At 45.3% G+C, this 18,485-nt stretch overlaps 1 protein-coding gene across 14 annotated transcripts in view; it reads left to right on the top strand.

Annotated features, from left to right (window-relative positions):
• NIPBL (NIPBL cohesin loading factor) overlaps positions 1 to 18,485 on the top strand; it is a 1,942,504-nt gene that overhangs the window by 825,212 nt on the left and 1,098,807 nt on the right. For all 14 annotated transcript variants that reach the window (XM_078674965.1, XM_078674957.1, XM_078674966.1 and 11 more), the window contains 2 exons: positions 1,399 to 1,485; positions 2,681 to 2,906. In XM_078674965.1, the coding sequence (XP_078531091.1) occupies positions 1,399 to 1,485; positions 2,681 to 2,906 (313 nt within the window). The remainder of the gene's footprint in view (positions 1 to 1,398; positions 1,486 to 2,680; positions 2,907 to 18,485) is intronic.

Here is an 18,485-nt window from a genome sequence, read left to right on the forward strand (position 1 = left end):
ATTGGATAACATTGGGCCTCAGCCCTAGTGCTGCTGAGGTGTAACAAGAGTGCATCCTTGACCCCTGGGGGACCCCAGAGTCTAACCCCAGAATACCAACTCCCACAGCCAAACACTTACCTCTGAACAAGTGGGAGTTTGAAAATCTAAGAAACCCTTCAAAACTGTACCTAAATAAGAAAAACGCTTGTACTTACCTGTTTACAGGAAATGTCCCAGTGCAGTAGCCACGTATCCTGTGCTGTGTAGAAAAAGTCATCTCTAAAGTAATCTACTTGACATTCTACTAAAAAACCAATTCAAAATATACGTACAGTATTTCAATAGCATTAAATTACTAGTAGCTCTAATGTAATCACATTAAAGTGCACATACAATTGCAATTCAAACGGTTTACTAAGTGCATTATTACTATAAAGTACTTATTACTTACCTGTGCCAGGCTTGCTTGGTTCTATAAAATAACAAAATAACTAAATGAATATTTTTATGCTAAACCAATTGGTCTGAAGTTCAGTCTTTGAGTGTGGGATATCATTTGCTGATTGAGTGGGTAGAACAAATGCTTAACACTACCCTTAACCTCTGATACAGTCTTACTGCTTGACCGCACTACCACAAATAGAGAGTAAGGTGCTATCTACTTTTATCTCTGCCTACCTTTCGGGTTCCACTGGATCTGTGCACACTATAACTCACTTTGGTATAGTATATACAGAGCCAGCTTCCTACACACAGTCACTGGGAACCTGGTTGGCAGGAACCTAGTGCACACTCAGGCAAAGATACATCAGAGTCATGCAAAAAGTGGGGGTAACCATGCCAAAAATGGTACTTTCATACAGCATGTTGATCTAGAAGAAACTTCAAGCTTCAAAACCATTCTAGGTGAAACTGTTTTTTGTTTTCCTTTCCCAGGTAGTAGCTGCTTATTGGTTATATTTTATTTCAACTTTAAAATCTTTGAGAAAAAGTGAATCAGAAAAGTGGTGCTTTTTAATTAGAGTAGAGCCAAAATTAGCTATACTCAAAATACACTTGACTTTAGGTGAACTGCAATCACACAGTTGGGTAGACATGTTCTATCCAGTGTATCAATTAACCTTTTTCGATGCGTTAGATGGCCCCCGGCCGTCCAACATCACAGTGGGCGTGTGCGGAGGTCGGCCGGGGGTCTTCCGAAACACGCCCACTCATTAATTCACCTGCGACGGAATTCGCTCCGCGGTCAACGGGTTAAACGAAAATGAATATTTTCTTTATTGTCCCTAATTTGTTGAATCTCTTATGAATTTGATTTTTGCATTCAAACATTTTTAGTTATGCAAATACTCAGAATTTAATAATTCCTATAACTGAATTAATGCTACTAAGTAATCGTTTTTATTTATTTCACAGCTTCCAACAGAGAAAATGGTGAAAGTGCTTAGCATCTTGGAGAAAAATATTCAAGATGGAGCGAAGCTTTCAACGTTGCTAAACAATGCAAGTTAAAATGTTCCAGCTACATTTTATATACTAACTGCTTCTGTTTGTTTCCCCACTCATGCAGCTGTGCTCCTCTCTAGTTACTCTGCCTTAACTGCGTCTTCTTTGTCTTTATATTGGCTTTGCCTTGAATTCTGTTTAGGCACTCCTCTATTTTGTTTTCTTTTGCCCAATTTGTTGTACTCCTACATTATTCTAGTCTTGTTTTTTTCTGCTTCTTAGCTTTTCTGCTTCTTAGTGTTCTTTTATGTTAACGTTTTTATTCTCTCATACTCTGCATTGGTCCTTATGTTTTTGCCATCTCATCAGATACAATGCTGAAGTACTTTCATATGTTGAAAGTTTTATAGATTCAATGTACAATTAATTTCAAAAGTGATCATCCAAAGGAGCTTGCTTTCATGTTAATATGAAGCGTAGACTGGTATAATGTTCCTTGCAATTCTTTATAATCTGCCTGTTCAGTGGCAAAGTTGAACTAAAGGAAGTCAAACAAATTTTTAATTGTTGTCCTACCACTTGGAATGTTAATTGATTTAATTCAATTCTGAATCACTCCACCTCAGTGCTTAATCCCAGAACAATTTGTATACATTTTTTAAACCTATCTGTTATAAAAACCAACTATACCTGTAGTTTGGCATATGTTTGATTGCTACATTCTTTAAATAGTTTCTTATTAAATTATTACGTTTCTTTTAAAACAGATCCCTCTGGAAAACTAGCATTCTTTTTATAACATTACTTAGCTTTTGTACATTTAAAGCTGTTAAAATGTTGACAAATTAAGTAAAAGTACTGTGCTATTTATTTGCTGGGCTTGTGATGCACTCATAACCACTCCAGTGCCTCAGAGCATTGTGGAGGATGGGTACTTACACAGAATGTTAGCATGATAGTACTCTGCAAACCTGAAGGTGTAGCACCAAGTAGTATATTAGGTAGGTTGTAGAAATGCTCAAGATGCTGCTGAATGACCCAAAAAGTTGATAAAATCTTCAGAGATCTGAGGGCCAATAGGGTAGGTAATATGCTCGTCTTAGTCATACTTTTCTTTTTATAGAGAGTTCCTATAACGTATTTTGGAATGCCACGCAAAGACTTTGATATGCAGCGTGTTGATGAATTCAGTGAAGAATGAAATAACTTAGAGATATGGTGCAAAGTATTTATTTTTGTATTTTACTTCCAGAATGACAGTGAAGATGAAGATAAATTATGGCGCGATCTGATCATGGAGAGAGTTACAAAATCTGCAGATGCCTGTCTTACAGCAATTAACATAATGACCTCGCCCAACATGCCAAAAGCAGTATACATAGAGGATGTGATCGAAAGGATAATTCAATACACAAAATTTCATTTGCAAAATACTCTTTATCCACAGTATGACCCTGTCTACCGAGTAGACCAACATGGTTAGTAAAAGAAGTTTAAAAGCATAGATGTTTGACTGAATAAAGATTCAGTGCATTTTGTTTATGGCTTTGTAAGCCTTTGTTTCTGTGGTTGATTTATTGCTGCAAGCCGTGAGTTCACCACACCGGTGCCATTTAAGGGTGTTACAGCTCCAGAAATGTATGAATTGTTTTCTTCTCAGGGTCCTGCTATTGTTTATATTCTCTACTCTTACTCATCGAATTTTCATTCATGCTCGCGATGGTACATTTGTCGTTCTAAAATGTGTAAGCATCATTTTCCACTTTTCCACTATGGATGGCAACATTAACTCAGTGTTCTATTCTTCTACCTTTGTTTTGCTAAATATACTTAGTATCCCGGTTCCCACAGAATATTTAAAATTTGAAACGTGTTCAGAGTAATTGTCTGTAGAACTGCCGGTCTATTTTCCTTTCTATTGTTTACGATTTACATATTTTCCTTTTTAATTCAATATCAGCTGTTGATCTCCAATCCAAAAGTTAATTGTACAGCTATTAATATTGTGACATGATTTCATAGTTACTGTCATGCATCCTTTGCTGTTAAATGCATAATAGAGTTCATGGAACTGCACTTGTTATCAATTTTTTACCTTGGTATATTGTACAAAAGTACATGCTTTGCATGGTTGCCACTAGGCAAAGATAGCGACAAGATGTAGGTCTCGATCAAATACATTCTCACTCTGCCCCTGTGAGAAAGTGTCTCTGGTTAGCTCCCACTTTTTGCCTGGTTTTGATTTGATATCGATTGTAGAGCACAGGGTCCCTGCCAACCAGGTCCCCTGTGCCAGTGTTTCTTCCCTAAAAGCAAATCCCCGATTGGTAATTCTACCCCTAGTAGGTCCCTAGTAAATGGTTCCCTGGGTACGTCTCTATTTAAATATCAAGAGTCTGACTCAAGTTCCCTCAAATCCGTTCGTAATGCCTCCGTGAGATCGGAACATAGTGTGAACTTCTGTTAAATGCATTCCTTTCGAGCCGATGCACTTAGTGCAACTGCTGATGCTTAAAGCAATCTCCCTGATTGCTATCACCTCTGCAAAACTTATGAGTGAATTGTTTGTGCTCTCTGAACAACTACTTGCCCTCCTCAAAATTCTTTCCTGATAAGTTGGAGCTTAGTACTTGGGTGCTCTTGACAAAATATGTGATGCTTTTCCACATTGGTCAATCCATCACACTGCCAACGTATAAGGAGAAAGTGGGGTAACCTTGTCTAAAGCCTAAAAGGACATTGAGCTTTTACATTGACTGCATAATGGACTGTTGTGTTGATTACCAGCTCATTGTAGGATTTTCTGCATCAAAGACATGAAAGGAGGTGCAGAAAAGGACCTTGTCAAGATTTTTAGTCCTCTACATTAAAATGTGCCATGCGCTGGCCATGCAGCAGCCCCTTGAAGTCCTACGGGCTCTTTCCATAAGGCAGGATTGGCATGGAGGGAGCCGGTTCTGGACATCTGCTAGGCTGTGACATGGGTGTGTGTGTGTGTGTTCATGAAACACTACTGCCATGACAGCCGGGTCCAACGGGGGGGGGTTGTTTTGCCTGTTTGATCAGGCAAGTTTATCAGTCCACTATCCAAGCCCTCCAACTTTGTAAGGTAATGCTAAGGTACCTATTCTTGAGGTGAAGATTCTGCAGTTAAAAGTATTCATCAGAACAGCAAGTTATTTACCTTTGATAATGCTCCTTCTTGTGGATTCTCTTACCACATATTCCTCACTGCCCTCCCTCCTCCGGTTTGTCGAGTGAACTCCTAGACCTCATAATAAGATTTCAGGTAAGCTTTCTGCTCACCTTAACCTGCAATTTTTCATATTGTTTTACATCTGGGGGTATGGAAGGAGAAAGACTACTAAAACTGCATGGGAGTAACTGAGTTACCCCCGAGGTCCATGGTAACAATCTGTGCCACATTGGAGCATTGTTGGGAATATTCTGTGGATTGTCTGGCACTTGGAATTATTCATTAGGTGAGAACTCTGCACTTAGATAACATCCACCAGAAAGTAAATAAAAGTAAGCTCTCTCATTTAATCAGTACTTAAGTGATTTGGCAGCGAATGCTTTGAAACGAGGTTCTAGTGCTTGCTACAGACAAGCTACAAAAATTGACATGCAACTTAATAACAATGAGAAGAACATTCATTCAGGCAGCCTGCCCCACAGCCCCCCCAACCACAATTAGTTTAATCACTTACGAGCTATAGTGCACCTCTGTGACTACTCCAAGTCAGGGGTTGCGTAATAAGATAAATAATAAAGTGCATATTGTTAACTTTAAACACCTTTCAATTTGAAATATGAAAACAAGTTACTTACCTGTAAATGTGGTTCTCCAGTATTAGAAACTTTCATAGATTCTCATGCTTGTATCATTCCCCGTCATCGGAATGGGAGTCCCCGGTATACATAAAATAGCAATAGAAACCATTACCAAAACAGAAACTAGGCCTAGGCACATTCTTGTTTTGCAACCTATCCACCTCTTTTGCAAACAAAGTGAACAACCAATCAGATTAGCCTCACCCCTTAGAACCCTCCTGAGAGAAGCTCAGAACCTCAGATTTCCGCAGCCGTTGTGTAGCCACACCACTGAAGGTGCTATAGGCTGAGCTTTCCCAGGGGAGGAGGGTGGGCCGCATGGGAATCTATGAAAGTTTCCCAATACTGGAGAACCAAAGTTACAGGTAAGTAACTTGTTTTCTTACTCCAGTATTGGAACTTACATAGATTCCCATGCTTGTATCAGAGTAGCTAGCAGTTATCAGTACATTTATGGAACCATGACCATTATAAAACCAAGAACAAAGCAATAGCATATTCACCATAATGACCATGTCAATGGTCAATAACATACTTAGAAACTTTATGAAAATATAAACACATGAGGTTCAAAAATGTGCAAGAGCTGAAAAAACACTAACATGGAAGGAGCTCACCACTACTGAAAGAGGTCCCTCAGGACTGCCTGGCTGACTGCTGTTATCTGCGTTGCAGAATCCAGGCAGTAATGCATTGTACACTTATGAGTACTGCTCCAGGTCGCCGCCCTGCAGATCTCTTGGATAAGAACTCCGGCAAAGAAGGCTGTCGAAGAAGAAATGGCCCTTGTGGAGTAAGCAGCATGGACCTGACTTTCCAGGGGCTTACCCGCTGCTCTGTGACAATACTGGATAGCGCTGGTAATCCAACGAGCAATCCCCTGCTTGGGAGGGGGAAAACCCTTATGAGGGTCACTAAAGGACACAAATAGTTGAGGAGACTTCCTGAAGTCCTTAGTACGTTGGAGATACAATTTTAAGCACCTCAATGTCCAGTGAGTGGAGTGCCTTTTCTGCCGGAGTAGTCTGTTGAGGGAAGAAAGTTTTGAGTATGACCGGCTCATTCAAATGAAAGTCTGAACTTTGTGTTGGTACGCAGTATCACTGTACCCTTTTTGAACTGGAGAAAGGGTTCCTGAATGGTGAGAGCCTGCAATTCACCCACTCTTCTAGCCGCAGTCAAGGCTAGTAGAAGAGCGATCTTCCGGGAGAGGAATTTCAACTCCGCCCGGTCTATAGGTTCGAAGGGAGGCTTCACGAGCTAGGCGAGAACCAAGTTAAGATGCCAAAGAGGAGGAGGAGGAGGAGGCTTGACTGGTGGGAAAACTCTGAAAAGGCCCTTGAGAAATTGTTTAATTATCCTTGCTGACCAGAGGGAGGGACCTGAAAATGTGCGTCTGAAGCAAGAGATGGCGGCAAGATGCACCTTGATGGAAGAGTGAGCCAGTCTTGATTTTGCGAATGAAAGAATATAAGGAAGAACTTCATGTGGTTCTGAAGAAAAAGTATGGACACCCCTTTGCTGCGAATGAAAGAATATAAGGAAGAACTTCATGTGGTTCTGAAGAAAAAGGATGGACACCCTTTGGCTGGCACCAAATGCAGAAACGCTTCTACTTCTATTTCTTGTTGGTACTTGGGGCTCGTGCCTGAGAGAGAACTTTTCTACATTCTTTTGAAAGAGTCAAACCAAGAAATTCTTGCTGCTAAGGAGCCATGCCGACAGTTGTAGAGATTGAGGATCTGGATGCCAGACTTGGCCCTGGCAGAATAAGGATTGGAGGCGCACACCTATTTATCAATGCTTATAAATTGCAGTTAAAGTCTTTTAATTGAGTGGTGCACAGTGTTACGCTTGCTATCAGGTTAAGCGTCTAGTCAAACTCAGCAATAGGTTTGACTTTGTACTTCTGACTTGTACTATCGCTGAGACTTGGCCCTGGGACATTGTCAGCAGCGAAGGAATCTGCTGCAACGGAAGTGGAAGGTCCACAGAGAGGAGATGCAGCTCTGTGAACCAAAACTGTTGGAACCACGCAGGAGCTATCAAAATCATCTTTCAAGGTTCCTCTTGGGGCTTCCTGAGAAGCCTGGGTAATCAGAGGAATGAAGGGAAAAGCGAAAACAAATGCGCCTGACCAGGCCATCGAAAGCGCATTCCCCAATGATGCCGGAGATCTATGGAAGGCCTGCCCCATCGGTGAAAAACCTTCTACAGAGGGGATTGACCCAGCTCCCATTCGTGACTGACTGATTTCAGTCTGCTCAGCATGTCCGCTGTCTTGTTGAGAATGCCTGGAAGGTGCTCGGCCTTGAGTGATACCCCCTGCTGAATTCACATTGCCAAATTGTCTGGGCTTCTTGTGACAAAAGTCGAGATCTGGTGCCGCCTGCCTTGTTTATATAATGCATGGCCGTCGTATTGTCTGTACGTATTAGAACTGCAGACTGCTGTATTCGCCGAAGAAAGGCCTGCAAAAGGCCAGGCGAATCGCTCTGAGCTCCAGCAGATTGATATGTAGAAGACTATGTTGGGGTAGCCTACGGCCGCTTACATGAAGGTCTTGCAAGACTGCTCCCCAGCCCTCCAGCGAGGTGTCCGTAGGTATTTTCTGAGGAGCAGGGGTGATCCTGAAGGAAAGACTCTGAGAAATGTTTTCCTTATTTGTCCACCATGATGCGTCGTCCCTCATGGCCACGGTAACGGAGCTCTTGTCGTCGAAGGATCCTTCAACTTGGCGCCACTGCAAGTCCAACTCCTCCTGGAGAGGACGCATCCGCGACTTGCAGCGAGGGGTCAGCGGAATGCTGAAGGAAATGGACCCTAGGAGGGACTTGTAGAGGCGAACTGAAAGTAACTGTCTTTTTAACAGCAGACTGGCCATGGCAATCAGCTTTTCTTGCCTCTCCAGGGTTGGAAAAGCTTTGTTGGACGTGTCCAGAATGGCTTCCAGAAGTCTGGCTGTTCTGGATGGACAGAGTTGACTTTTCTGTGTTGAGTCATCCCGAGATTGCGGAACCGGCGTGTGCACGCCATGACTGATTCTTCTGCTGCGTGCTTGGTAGGAGTCTTCAGCAACCAGTTGTCCAGGGAAGGGAAGACCTGATGCTGGTGTTTTTGTAGAAAAGCTGCTACCAGAGCTAATAGCTTTGTAAAGATCCGCGGAGCAACTCTGAGTCCATAAGGTAGGACTTGGAACTGAAAGTGGCTGTTGGCTACTGTGAAGCGAAGGAACCTCCTGTGGGCTGGATGGATGGGTACATGAAAATAAGCCTCCTCTAGATCCAATGTGGCCATATAATCCCCTGAGTTGAGAAGACGAAGGATGTCTTGCAGAGAAACCATTCGAAATGATTGTTTGATGATAGGTGTGGAGCTCCCTCAGATATAGAATAGGACGCCACTTTTCTAAAGTCTTCCGCACCAGGAAGAACCGGGAGTCGGAACCCTCTCCCCGCTGAGAGAGATGGACCGTTTCTATCGCTCCTTTGAGTAGCATTTGATCGACTTCCAACTGTAGAAGATGAAGATGTTTTGACACAGTGGCGCGAGGGGGCTTTGTAGGTGGTGCTTGGACAAATTCCAGAGTATGGCCATATTGAATGATCTTCAGCACCCAAAGGTCCGATGTGATTTGCTGCCAGTTGTGGAGGTAATTTTATAATCTGCCTCACACTGATGTTACAGGAGGAGAAAGGACAGAAAGAGCAAGCAAGCCGCTATTGAAACTTAGAGGAGTCCCTCCCCTGGCGCCCATATCTTCCTCTGTTGGGCGATCTAGAGAAGGAGGAGGATTAATTTTGCCGCTGGTTGTAATTCGGGCGGTAAGACTGTGAGGTTGATCCATATGAGGAATACCGTTGTTGCTGGTATCCTCCCCTGTACGTTGCATTACCTCTACCTCCACGGAAGGGGACTTTGCGGTACTGCAGAGTCCCTAAGGATTTTCCTGTTTCAGTGTCTTTTTTAATGTCCTGAAGCGCATCATCAATATGCTTCCCAAAGAGAAGATCCTAGATTTTGTTTTGTACCTCAGGACGAAACCATGTGGCCCTCAGCCAGCCTTGACGATGGACAGCAGCGCTTGCAAGGGAGCGGAATGCAGTCGCTGCATTGTGCAGTCAATAACTTCCACAGATGTTACATCTCACTCTTGGAGAATCTTCCTCGCTTCTTTTTTCGTATCCTCCGGCAATTGGTCGAGATAGGGGGAAAGGTCGCACCACATCTGGCTATTGTAGCGACCAAGTATCGCTAAGGCGTTAGCAGCCTTATCAACAGGCTGGACATGGAGGAATACCTCATGCCCACATTATCAAGGCGCCTGCCCTCTTTATCCGGAGGCGTCGTGAGGGGAGCAGAAGGATTCCTGGACTTTCTTTGGGCAGCCTGAGAGATGACAGTCTAGTTTAAGCTGGCCAACCAAGCAGACAGGGCTATCGTCCGGAGCCTTATACTTTTTCTCAAGGCGAGGCAGCACAGGAATTTCTGCTTCTGGATTCCGTATCAACTTCGGCACTTCATCCCAGACGTGACCAACAATAGGAAAATGCGTTACGGATCTTTTGTAAGGCTCCTTGAAGAGGAAGCATTCAGACTGAACCGTGTGCATGTGCAGTTCAAATCTCATAGCAGCCCTCCCCATCAAATTATGGAAACACCCTATGTCTGCAGAGGGGGAAATCAACACGTGCAGGTGAAGGAGAAGCCGGATCCTGAATGACAGTCATCCCACTCTGTGTTTGGATCTGGTACAGTGATCTGTCCCTGTTTTTGATCCGAGGTGTCATCACGAACGAGAGTCACAATAGGTGGTGCATCCTGAGCCACAGGCATTGGCTGAGGCGGTGGTAATTGAGGAGTACCAGGCCGGGCCGGCGGAACAGCAGTAACAGGCACCACAACTGGAACTGGAGGTTGTGTTGCGAACCTCCTTCTCAAGAGCATAGTCTGCAAGTCCGCTAGTAGGGAGAAAGGCATGGATACCATCTCCTGCTGGTAGTTGTCCTGATAATCTGAGGAAGGATCATATTGTTGTTTCTCCAAGTATTCCCCCTCAGAATCTGCGTCCTGACACTTGACGTGTAATTGAGAAGGGCTATTCGCAAAGGCAAATGGCCCATCATCCTCTTCAGATCCCTCTTTTTCGAGGAGGAGTGCAGGTGGTGAAGGAGTCACTCAGGTCATCTCAGGTGTAATTTGGCGTTTTCTGGCAGACATAGTAATTGTTTCCAACGTCAACGTGGTTGTTGACAGGGCTATCGATGACATGGAGTCGTCGACGAAGAAATGGACGTCGTCGAGACAGTCGTCACCCCAGCCGTCGTCGAGACCGTCGTCACCCCAGCCGTCGTCGAGACCGTCGTCACCCCAGCCGTCGTCGAGACCGTCGTCACCCCAGCCGTCGTCGAGACCGTCGTCACCCCAGCCGTCGTCGAGACCGTCGTCACCCCAGCCTTCGTCGAGACCGTCGTCACCCCAGCCGTCGTCGAGGTAGCAGTCGTCAACCTCATTGTCGACATCCTAGTCGACGTTATCAACACCATCACGGACGACACAGCCACCACCGGCATCAAAGACATTGGCGCGGAAACCTGGGGCCATTCGCCAGGACTACGCCCTTCAGACCCATGAGAGGTCTTTTTTAAGGCCTTACCAGGGTGCTCTTCAGATGGCAAAGGAGAGGCTCTACCCCTTTTTACAGCCCTTCTGGAAGATTTAGCAGAGGATGCTTCATCACTGTCACTGGAAGCTGGTTCCTTCCTTGACTTAAGTTTCTGGAGCCCGGTCAAAATACGCCCCTCATGGTCTTGCAGAGTTTTTGTAGATAAAGTGCGGCATATTTTACAGTCTGCTGCCTTATGGTCTGGGTACAGACAGTAAATACAATCCTTGTCCTCCACATACAACCTCTTCTCAGCACAAGTTGCACAGGCTTTAAAGAGGGCTTTCTTTTCCTACATACATCTTGACACGAAGTCCAAGCAGGTCTGGAAGAAAAAACTGTAGAATAAAGGATAACAGGAGAAAACTGAGCAGCGCTCATTGGAGACTCCCTTGCACAACGTGCGGTGAAAACCTAAGGTTCTGAGCTTCTCTCAGTAGGGTTCTATGGGGTGAGGCTAATCTGATTGATTGTTCACTTTGTTTGGTCTCTTTTACAAAAAGAGGTGGATAGGTTGCAAATCAAAAATGTGCCTAAGCCTAGTTTCTGTTGGTAATGGTTTCTATTGCTATATTATGTATACCGGGGACACCCATTCCGACGAGGAGGAATGATACAAGCATGGGAATCTATGCAAGTTTCAATACTGGAGTAAACCTATGTTGTACAGGTTCAGATACCAGACCAATATTTTATCTGCGCAAGTATAGTGGGGCAAACAACCGTCAGCAGGAGATTTGCTTTGTATTGCGCCATGATTTAGGCAAAGAACATGTTTAAGCAGATGATCTAAGCAGACAAATGGGCATATCTCATGAATGAGCGCTAAGAGGAACTGATAGAAAAGGTTTTTAATGGGTTGGGTAATTCAAGGCATTGGTTGGTTTGTGTCTTAAGATCAGACAAAATGATATGTCTCCTTCAAGTACCCACGGTCTCAGGGAATTCCCTCTTTATGAATAAGTAGTTTATTTGCGTTGATTTTTTCAGCCGTAGTATTGATGGAGCAGAAATTGATCAAGCGGTCAGTCTCTCTCCAGACATGCTCTCAATTTAAAGCATAAAATATATCCGTCTGACCCGAAGTGTTGACTGCTTGGCTCCTCTGGTTTTACAGTTCCATAATCTGAGCCTACTGTAGATGCGTCTGAATGTTAAAATGGAGATCACAAAGCCTTCAACTACACAGTGCTACGCAGCTAGGTAGATATGGTTTCTAAGGGCCATGGCAACTATTTTCAAGCTGAAATAGCAAATCCTATGGGTCATTTTCTGGTAGTAGTTCCACTTCTCAAGAACATGATCCTCTGATATTATCCGACCAATCCTTCTTTCTACCACAGGAAGTGCTTTTTACGAAAAGAAAAGATATTTTGTAGAATAAAAGGTAAAAAGTCCCTGTCTGGAAATTAAATGGAACTTTGAATGTTTGGAAAGGTTTCCATTGTCAATATAAACCAGAAATGCCAGTTTACTGTTCCAGGATTCAGTTTCCAGGAGCCATTAAAACAACTTTTTCAACTGTAACTACCAGGGCACAAAGATATGGGTGCTGTGTGCTACCATACCTCATTTTCCCACCTGTTGGTATATTTTTTTTTAATGCAGATTTATATAGCGCGAACTCGACCCTAAGGTATTGGCGCACTTTACATGAGCACCGGTTCCGTTACACAAGACAACATTCAGGCACAGGGAGGTTTAGTGAATTGCCCAGAATCACAGGATGTGGATGCGACCCGAGGCCCGAACCCTGGTTTCCAGCACCAAAATCGACAGTCTACAAATCAGAGCACATCCTCTCTCCTAAATTGCCTTACTCGCCTTTATTTTCTGCTTAAAAAAAAAAAATCAAAATATGTTTTTAGAGGTTTTCCTATCCATGTTATTGCTTAATCATCCTTTTTAGGTCTCGGCCTAGCGTACACTGCGCAGCAGTGTTCGCGCAGCCAGAGTCCTTATGTACGCGTTTTAAAAATGGACCTGGAAATTCCAGACCGCTCGTGCGTGTTATTTCCTAGGTCCATTTTGATTGGGCTTTGTGTGCGTGTATTTTTAAAACAGAACACGCAATAGGCCATGGGCGGTCGCTTAGCTCCGCTCATGGCCTATTGGTGTCTGGTACGCGCACCAAAGCCCATATGTCTTCAATTATGGTGCCCAGACATGGGCGCCATAATTGTAGACTTATTCTCGCAGTGGTGCGCGCGCACCACTCGTGGGTGTTTTTTTTTTACAATATTTCGCGATCGCTTTCACTGCTACTTGTTTTCTTTTCCTGGAGAGCTCTGTTTACTTGAGTGCTCTGCTAAACTGCGCTGGCCATTAATCCTGGCTTCAGAAGAGGCTTACAGGCCGTTTAGTTAAATACCGTGTGCATTCCTTTGCCAACTGCACGTGTTTCTAGTTTGTGGTCAGGCAGCCAAGTTGTCTCTCAAGCTGACCTTGACGAATCCAAGTTGACAGGAGCAGGATACGGTAATTCTGACGTTCAACGAGGGTCTGTCTGTCTCTTCAAACAATGCTCTCCTGAGAACACCACATTCTGCAGTGTCTGGGAGATTAGCCGGGATCTACTATATCTGGCAGAGTTTGGGCGATGTTTAGCCACAGCAGTGCGTGGCACGGAATACCAATCAGCGTGCTGGGAACATACGTGACTTTCATGAAGTGCTTCTAGGCTCGGCACTGTGCGGCGCTGACTTTCGTTTTGGAATACACAGGACTCCCTGGGGTACCCAGTGGGGTGCAGGGGTGCAACGGAGCCCCCTGCGGCGCTGGTGCCACCAGCTCAGAACCACTATGTATCTATGATGTATGGGAGACTCGTCACAATCTGCGAGGGTGTGGGGGCGTCACTGCGTTACGCGACTAGCCTACAGTCTCATTTTATGTGTGTGTTAGACCTGCACTGTCTGGTAAAAGCGATGTACTGCACCAAGTTCCTCGTGTGCCTGTTAATGTTTACTACTTCAAATAATTGGTAGCGCCTTGATGCCCGCAATGTGGCTGGTGCAGGCCTGTAGCACAGGTTGAGGTCATGTGACCCGGCGTCTTATACAGCGTGAATTGTTGCATGTCTTATTAGACTTCTTGGCGCACTCTTGTTTGTCTAGTGGTTGTATCTGCCCGGCGCACTGCACAATGTTTTCTATCCTCAATCTGACACTCTTTAGAACTTTCATGCGTGAACCCAAGTCTGACTTCATTCCACCAGACTCGGTAGCTAATGTGAATTATTCCTTCGTCCACACAGATGCTTTGTCGCCCGATTGGCTGGGGCTTTTCTGCAGTCCGTACCCACAAGTCTCGAGATATTGTGCGAATGGCTGGTCTTGGCATGTTCACGTGCAGACAGTATTATGCCCGGGTGGTTGCTGCTTGTCTGCACCACAGACGTCGATGCGGTTAGACTGTGCCAGGTTTTCATTTGCGTTTCTGCTTGCAGGCATATCTGCAGCCTGGTCTAGGAGGCCTCCGTACATATAGTATGAAAGCTTTATGTTTGCGGGATCACGTATAGGCGGGCACTGTGCCCTGTTTGGGTGGTACACGTCTGCAGCCCAGAGTAGGCAGTATGTGTAAAGTTCGATATACAGTGTGTGTTGCCAAAAATACATATCTAGGCAGCACGGAGCAAGTGTCGTGAGGCAGTTCACGCCGCCTAGAAGCCACAAGCATCTGTTTATTGTTCCAGGGTGCTATTTGTGTGCTCGCACGCAGACAGCACGGTGCCCACATGGGATATTCCTGTCTGCAGACTAGTAGTGTCATCCGTGCAGAGCGTGGATGGCTGCTGTGTGCACGATCACATAGAGGTGCTCTGAGAGCACGTAGCACAGGCCTTAGTATGGCGTGTGTCTGGTTGCTATCTGCACTATATCGTGCAAGCAGCGTGGTACCCAGCTGTTTGTGTAATGCAGGTCTGCAGCCAGAAATAGGGGCCTGCCAGTGGGAGTGTGTGGGTGTTTTTTTGTTGTTGTTTTTTTTAGCTGGCGTTTGCTAACCGTGCTATGGGGAACCCACAGGTTACTGTGTACAAGGATTGACAGCACACCCGACAACCACTCCCCTACTCCCACTACCCCCCTAACCTCCAACCATCGACTCCTTCGATATGTGGCAACGGGAGCCCTTAACACCTCACGGGGTCCCGCACACTCACCCGGAGGGATGCTTTCAGGGACTGGCGACTGATGGTGATAGAAGGGAACATATATAATTACACCTACCAAAGGTTGCCTGTCAATTGGTTCCTATATAGCACCAAATATTGTACTTAAGTCGTTCTATGAGTTAAAATAGCATATGTTAACAAGCATTTGCAATGCAATAGGTCTCGCATTTGCGAGATTTTGAGCTATTGGCATTGTAAATGACAATGCCTTTTTTTATGTTTTGGTTTTAAAAACATAAATTTAAGGCATTCTCACTTAAAATGCCAATAGCTTAAACTACCAAAAATGTGAGACCTATTGCATTGCAAATGCTTGTTTTGTTTTATATCTGGCTTAGATAAACTATTCTAATAAAAAATACTTACATATATGTACATTGTTGGGCTTGAAGCCTGCCATCTTCCTCCTTTGGGCTTTTTAGGTGCATACACATTTTGCTTCTGAACACCACATCCTTAAGCATGGAGCAGGGGGTTAGTCCAATTAAGTCATAGGTGGTCTTCAATGTGAATGAGGTTTAGCTGTTGCTTATGTGCAAATTTTCTTCGAAAAGGTGTATTTTAGTATCAGGACTGGTTGACCATCTGTTTTTACTTCTTCTTTCGTTTAATAGTTTTTTTTTTATGATGGGCCATTTGTCATGTATTATATTTTGCAAACATGCAGGCCACCATAAATAATGGCTTTTTTAATACATTGAAAATTTCAATGACTATTGCATATGTTTGCAAACAAAAGAAGTGTGATAAAATGGGGTCTGTTGCAGTACCCTACCACCCCCACCCCCCACACTTTTTGCCTGGCTTTTGAGGCACCTTTGACTATAGAGTACTGAGTCCCTGCTGTCCAGGTTCCCAGTACCATTGTTCTTTCCCTAAAAACGATTCCACAATTGGCCCTTCAGGCCCCCCCCTGTAAGTCCTTTATGTAAGAAAGTGCCCTCTTTCTTGCATGGTATGCCCCCATTTTTTGCTGACTTGCTGATGTACTTTGACTGAGTGTGCCCTGGGCTCCTGCCAATCGGATACCCAGGCCTCTGTTCCGTCCCTAAAACTGCATTGAAGCCTAAACCCAATTGGCATCTCTGGCCACATATCAGCCACTGGTAAATGGTACCCAGGGCACTGTGACCAGATAAGGCCCTTAAGGGATGCAGCACTTAAGCACTAATTGTGCCACCCTTAGAGGACCTGTGCCCTGACACACACACTGCCTTGGCAGGCTGCATGTCTTGGTGCAGAACGAAACAGAGTAGACATGGCACACATTCCTGTGTGCCATGCCCACAACACACTTGCCTGGCATACATCAGTCACCCCTCTAGCTGGGTGCCCTATGCCAGTGGTGAGGGTACAGGTGCACGAGTCCTGTACCCCTACAGTACCCAGGTCCATTCCTGGGCACTGTAAGTGCAGTGCTGCCATTAAGAGTATAGGGTGCTGGGAGGTTGTCATTACGAACTCCACATCACCCTAATGGCTACACTGAAGACTGAGAAGTTTGGTATCAAACTTCTCAGCACATTAAACCCACACTGATGCCAGTGTGGGATTTAATGTAAAATGCACGACAGAGGGCATCTCTTAGAGATGCCCCCTGAAACTCGACCAGCTTCCAGGGACCTGACTGAGTGGCTGCGAGGCTGCCACCCCAAGACATGTTTCTGGACCCCTGGGTTGAGAGCTTGCCGCTCTCAGGGGCCTGAAACAATGCACATTCTTGGACGAGGTGCCAAACCTCTCCCAGGATGGGTAGGGTTCACGAAGGAGAAGCTTCAAAGGCATATCACCTTTGTGAGCCTTTTCAGACCACTTGCTGTACTCAGCAACTGGTCCACACTGGTTCTACCCCCCACTTTGGGCAGGAGACCCAGCGGGAAAAAGAAAGCGGGGAAGAGAGGTGTGCCCACCTCTGCCAACTCCACCCCTAGGGTGCGTGAAGCACAACCTCGAGTCCCCGCCATCTTGAGGATGGGGGGACCCAGCCAACCAGGGACAGGCTCCTGCCCCCCTCCCACTGGAGAGTGGCAGAATAAAGGGTGTACCCACCCCAGGGAAGGGACTCATTGGTCCCTGACCTTTACCTACCTGTAAAGCCCCTAAATGTAGTCTTTAGGGGCACCCTGAACCTTCCTTCCTCAGATCCAGCAATGACCAGGAAAAAAAGGACGAGAGGCCGTGCAGAGCGAAAAAGAGGATGACGCCCACTGACTTGGCCCCAACCCTACAGGCCTGTTTCCCTTTGAACCTGCTACTGCGAAATGCATGCGTGTCCAGCGCACAGCAACCTCACAAACCCCGGAGGACCTGCCTGCATTCACGTCCCAAGCTGTTTCTCCCGTGAACACTGGACATGTTTAAACTGCAGCTTCTGGTGCCAACCAGGAACCGCAAAGCCAGCACACTCTGCACCCACCGAGCCCGCCCTGTGTTTGAGTATACAAACACCACGGGGAGGTCCCACCCCCGTTCCCCCCCCCCCCAGCGATCCAGACCCAAGATGCCTTAAGACGCCTGCAGCCTCAATCCAAAGGCCCGCCTACCGCGACCAGAGCAGGTAAGAAAATCCGACGTCCAAAGGCACCCCTGCACCCGACGCCCCATGGCCTTGGGTGCCCAACCCAGCGGTGCCTAACCATCCCTCTACATCCAAACTTACCCCTCGAAGTGGTGGTCACTCCTTGAAGATACTCGTCCCGAGCCTGCAGTGTTTCTTTGGCCCGGAGAATTCCCATTACTCCCACAACCCTGTGGCCTGCTTGCCAGCCGCCACCAACCGGAGACCCCCAAAAAGTTTCCAAGTGTTGACTTTTGAAAACACATTTTCTCAACTATTTTCAGGAAATGTTCTAGTGCTGAATCCAGGACCCAGCACAGAGTAAGAAAAAGTAACGATATCCTAACTTACCTGCTAAGTGAATTTCCTCCCATAGGATAACATTGGTGATTCTATGTGAAAACGTTTTTAAGTGTCATCTTTTGAAATACAATAATAGTCCTTAAAAATCGTACCTTTAACCAAAAAGCATTTACTCACCTGTTTTCAGAAAATGGCCCAGGCCTAAATCCAGGATCCAGTCCTGAGTTAGCAAAAGTAACCTGAAAAGTAATTAACTGCATTTTACTCAACTCCTTCGACGCTCATGACGAGCTCAGCTCGTCATGAGGTACGCCTCTCGTACGCTCATGACGAGCTGAGCTCGTCATGAACCGCGGGTTTTTAAAAAAGTCAGCGCACAGTGGGAAAACCCGCAGCGGGCATGGTGTTAAGAAGCCCATTCAATTGAATGTACTATACCTGCAATGTTGCAAACTGCTTTCTTAAAACTGTAACCAAAAACCAGTACAAGTTCCACTGCTATTTTGAACTGTGTTCATATA

Source organism: Lissotriton helveticus, chromosome 2_1, assembly GCF_964261635.1.
Source record: "Lissotriton helveticus chromosome 2_1, aLisHel1.1, whole genome shotgun sequence".
Lineage (NCBI taxonomy): Eukaryota > Metazoa > Chordata > Amphibia > Caudata > Salamandridae > Lissotriton > Lissotriton helveticus.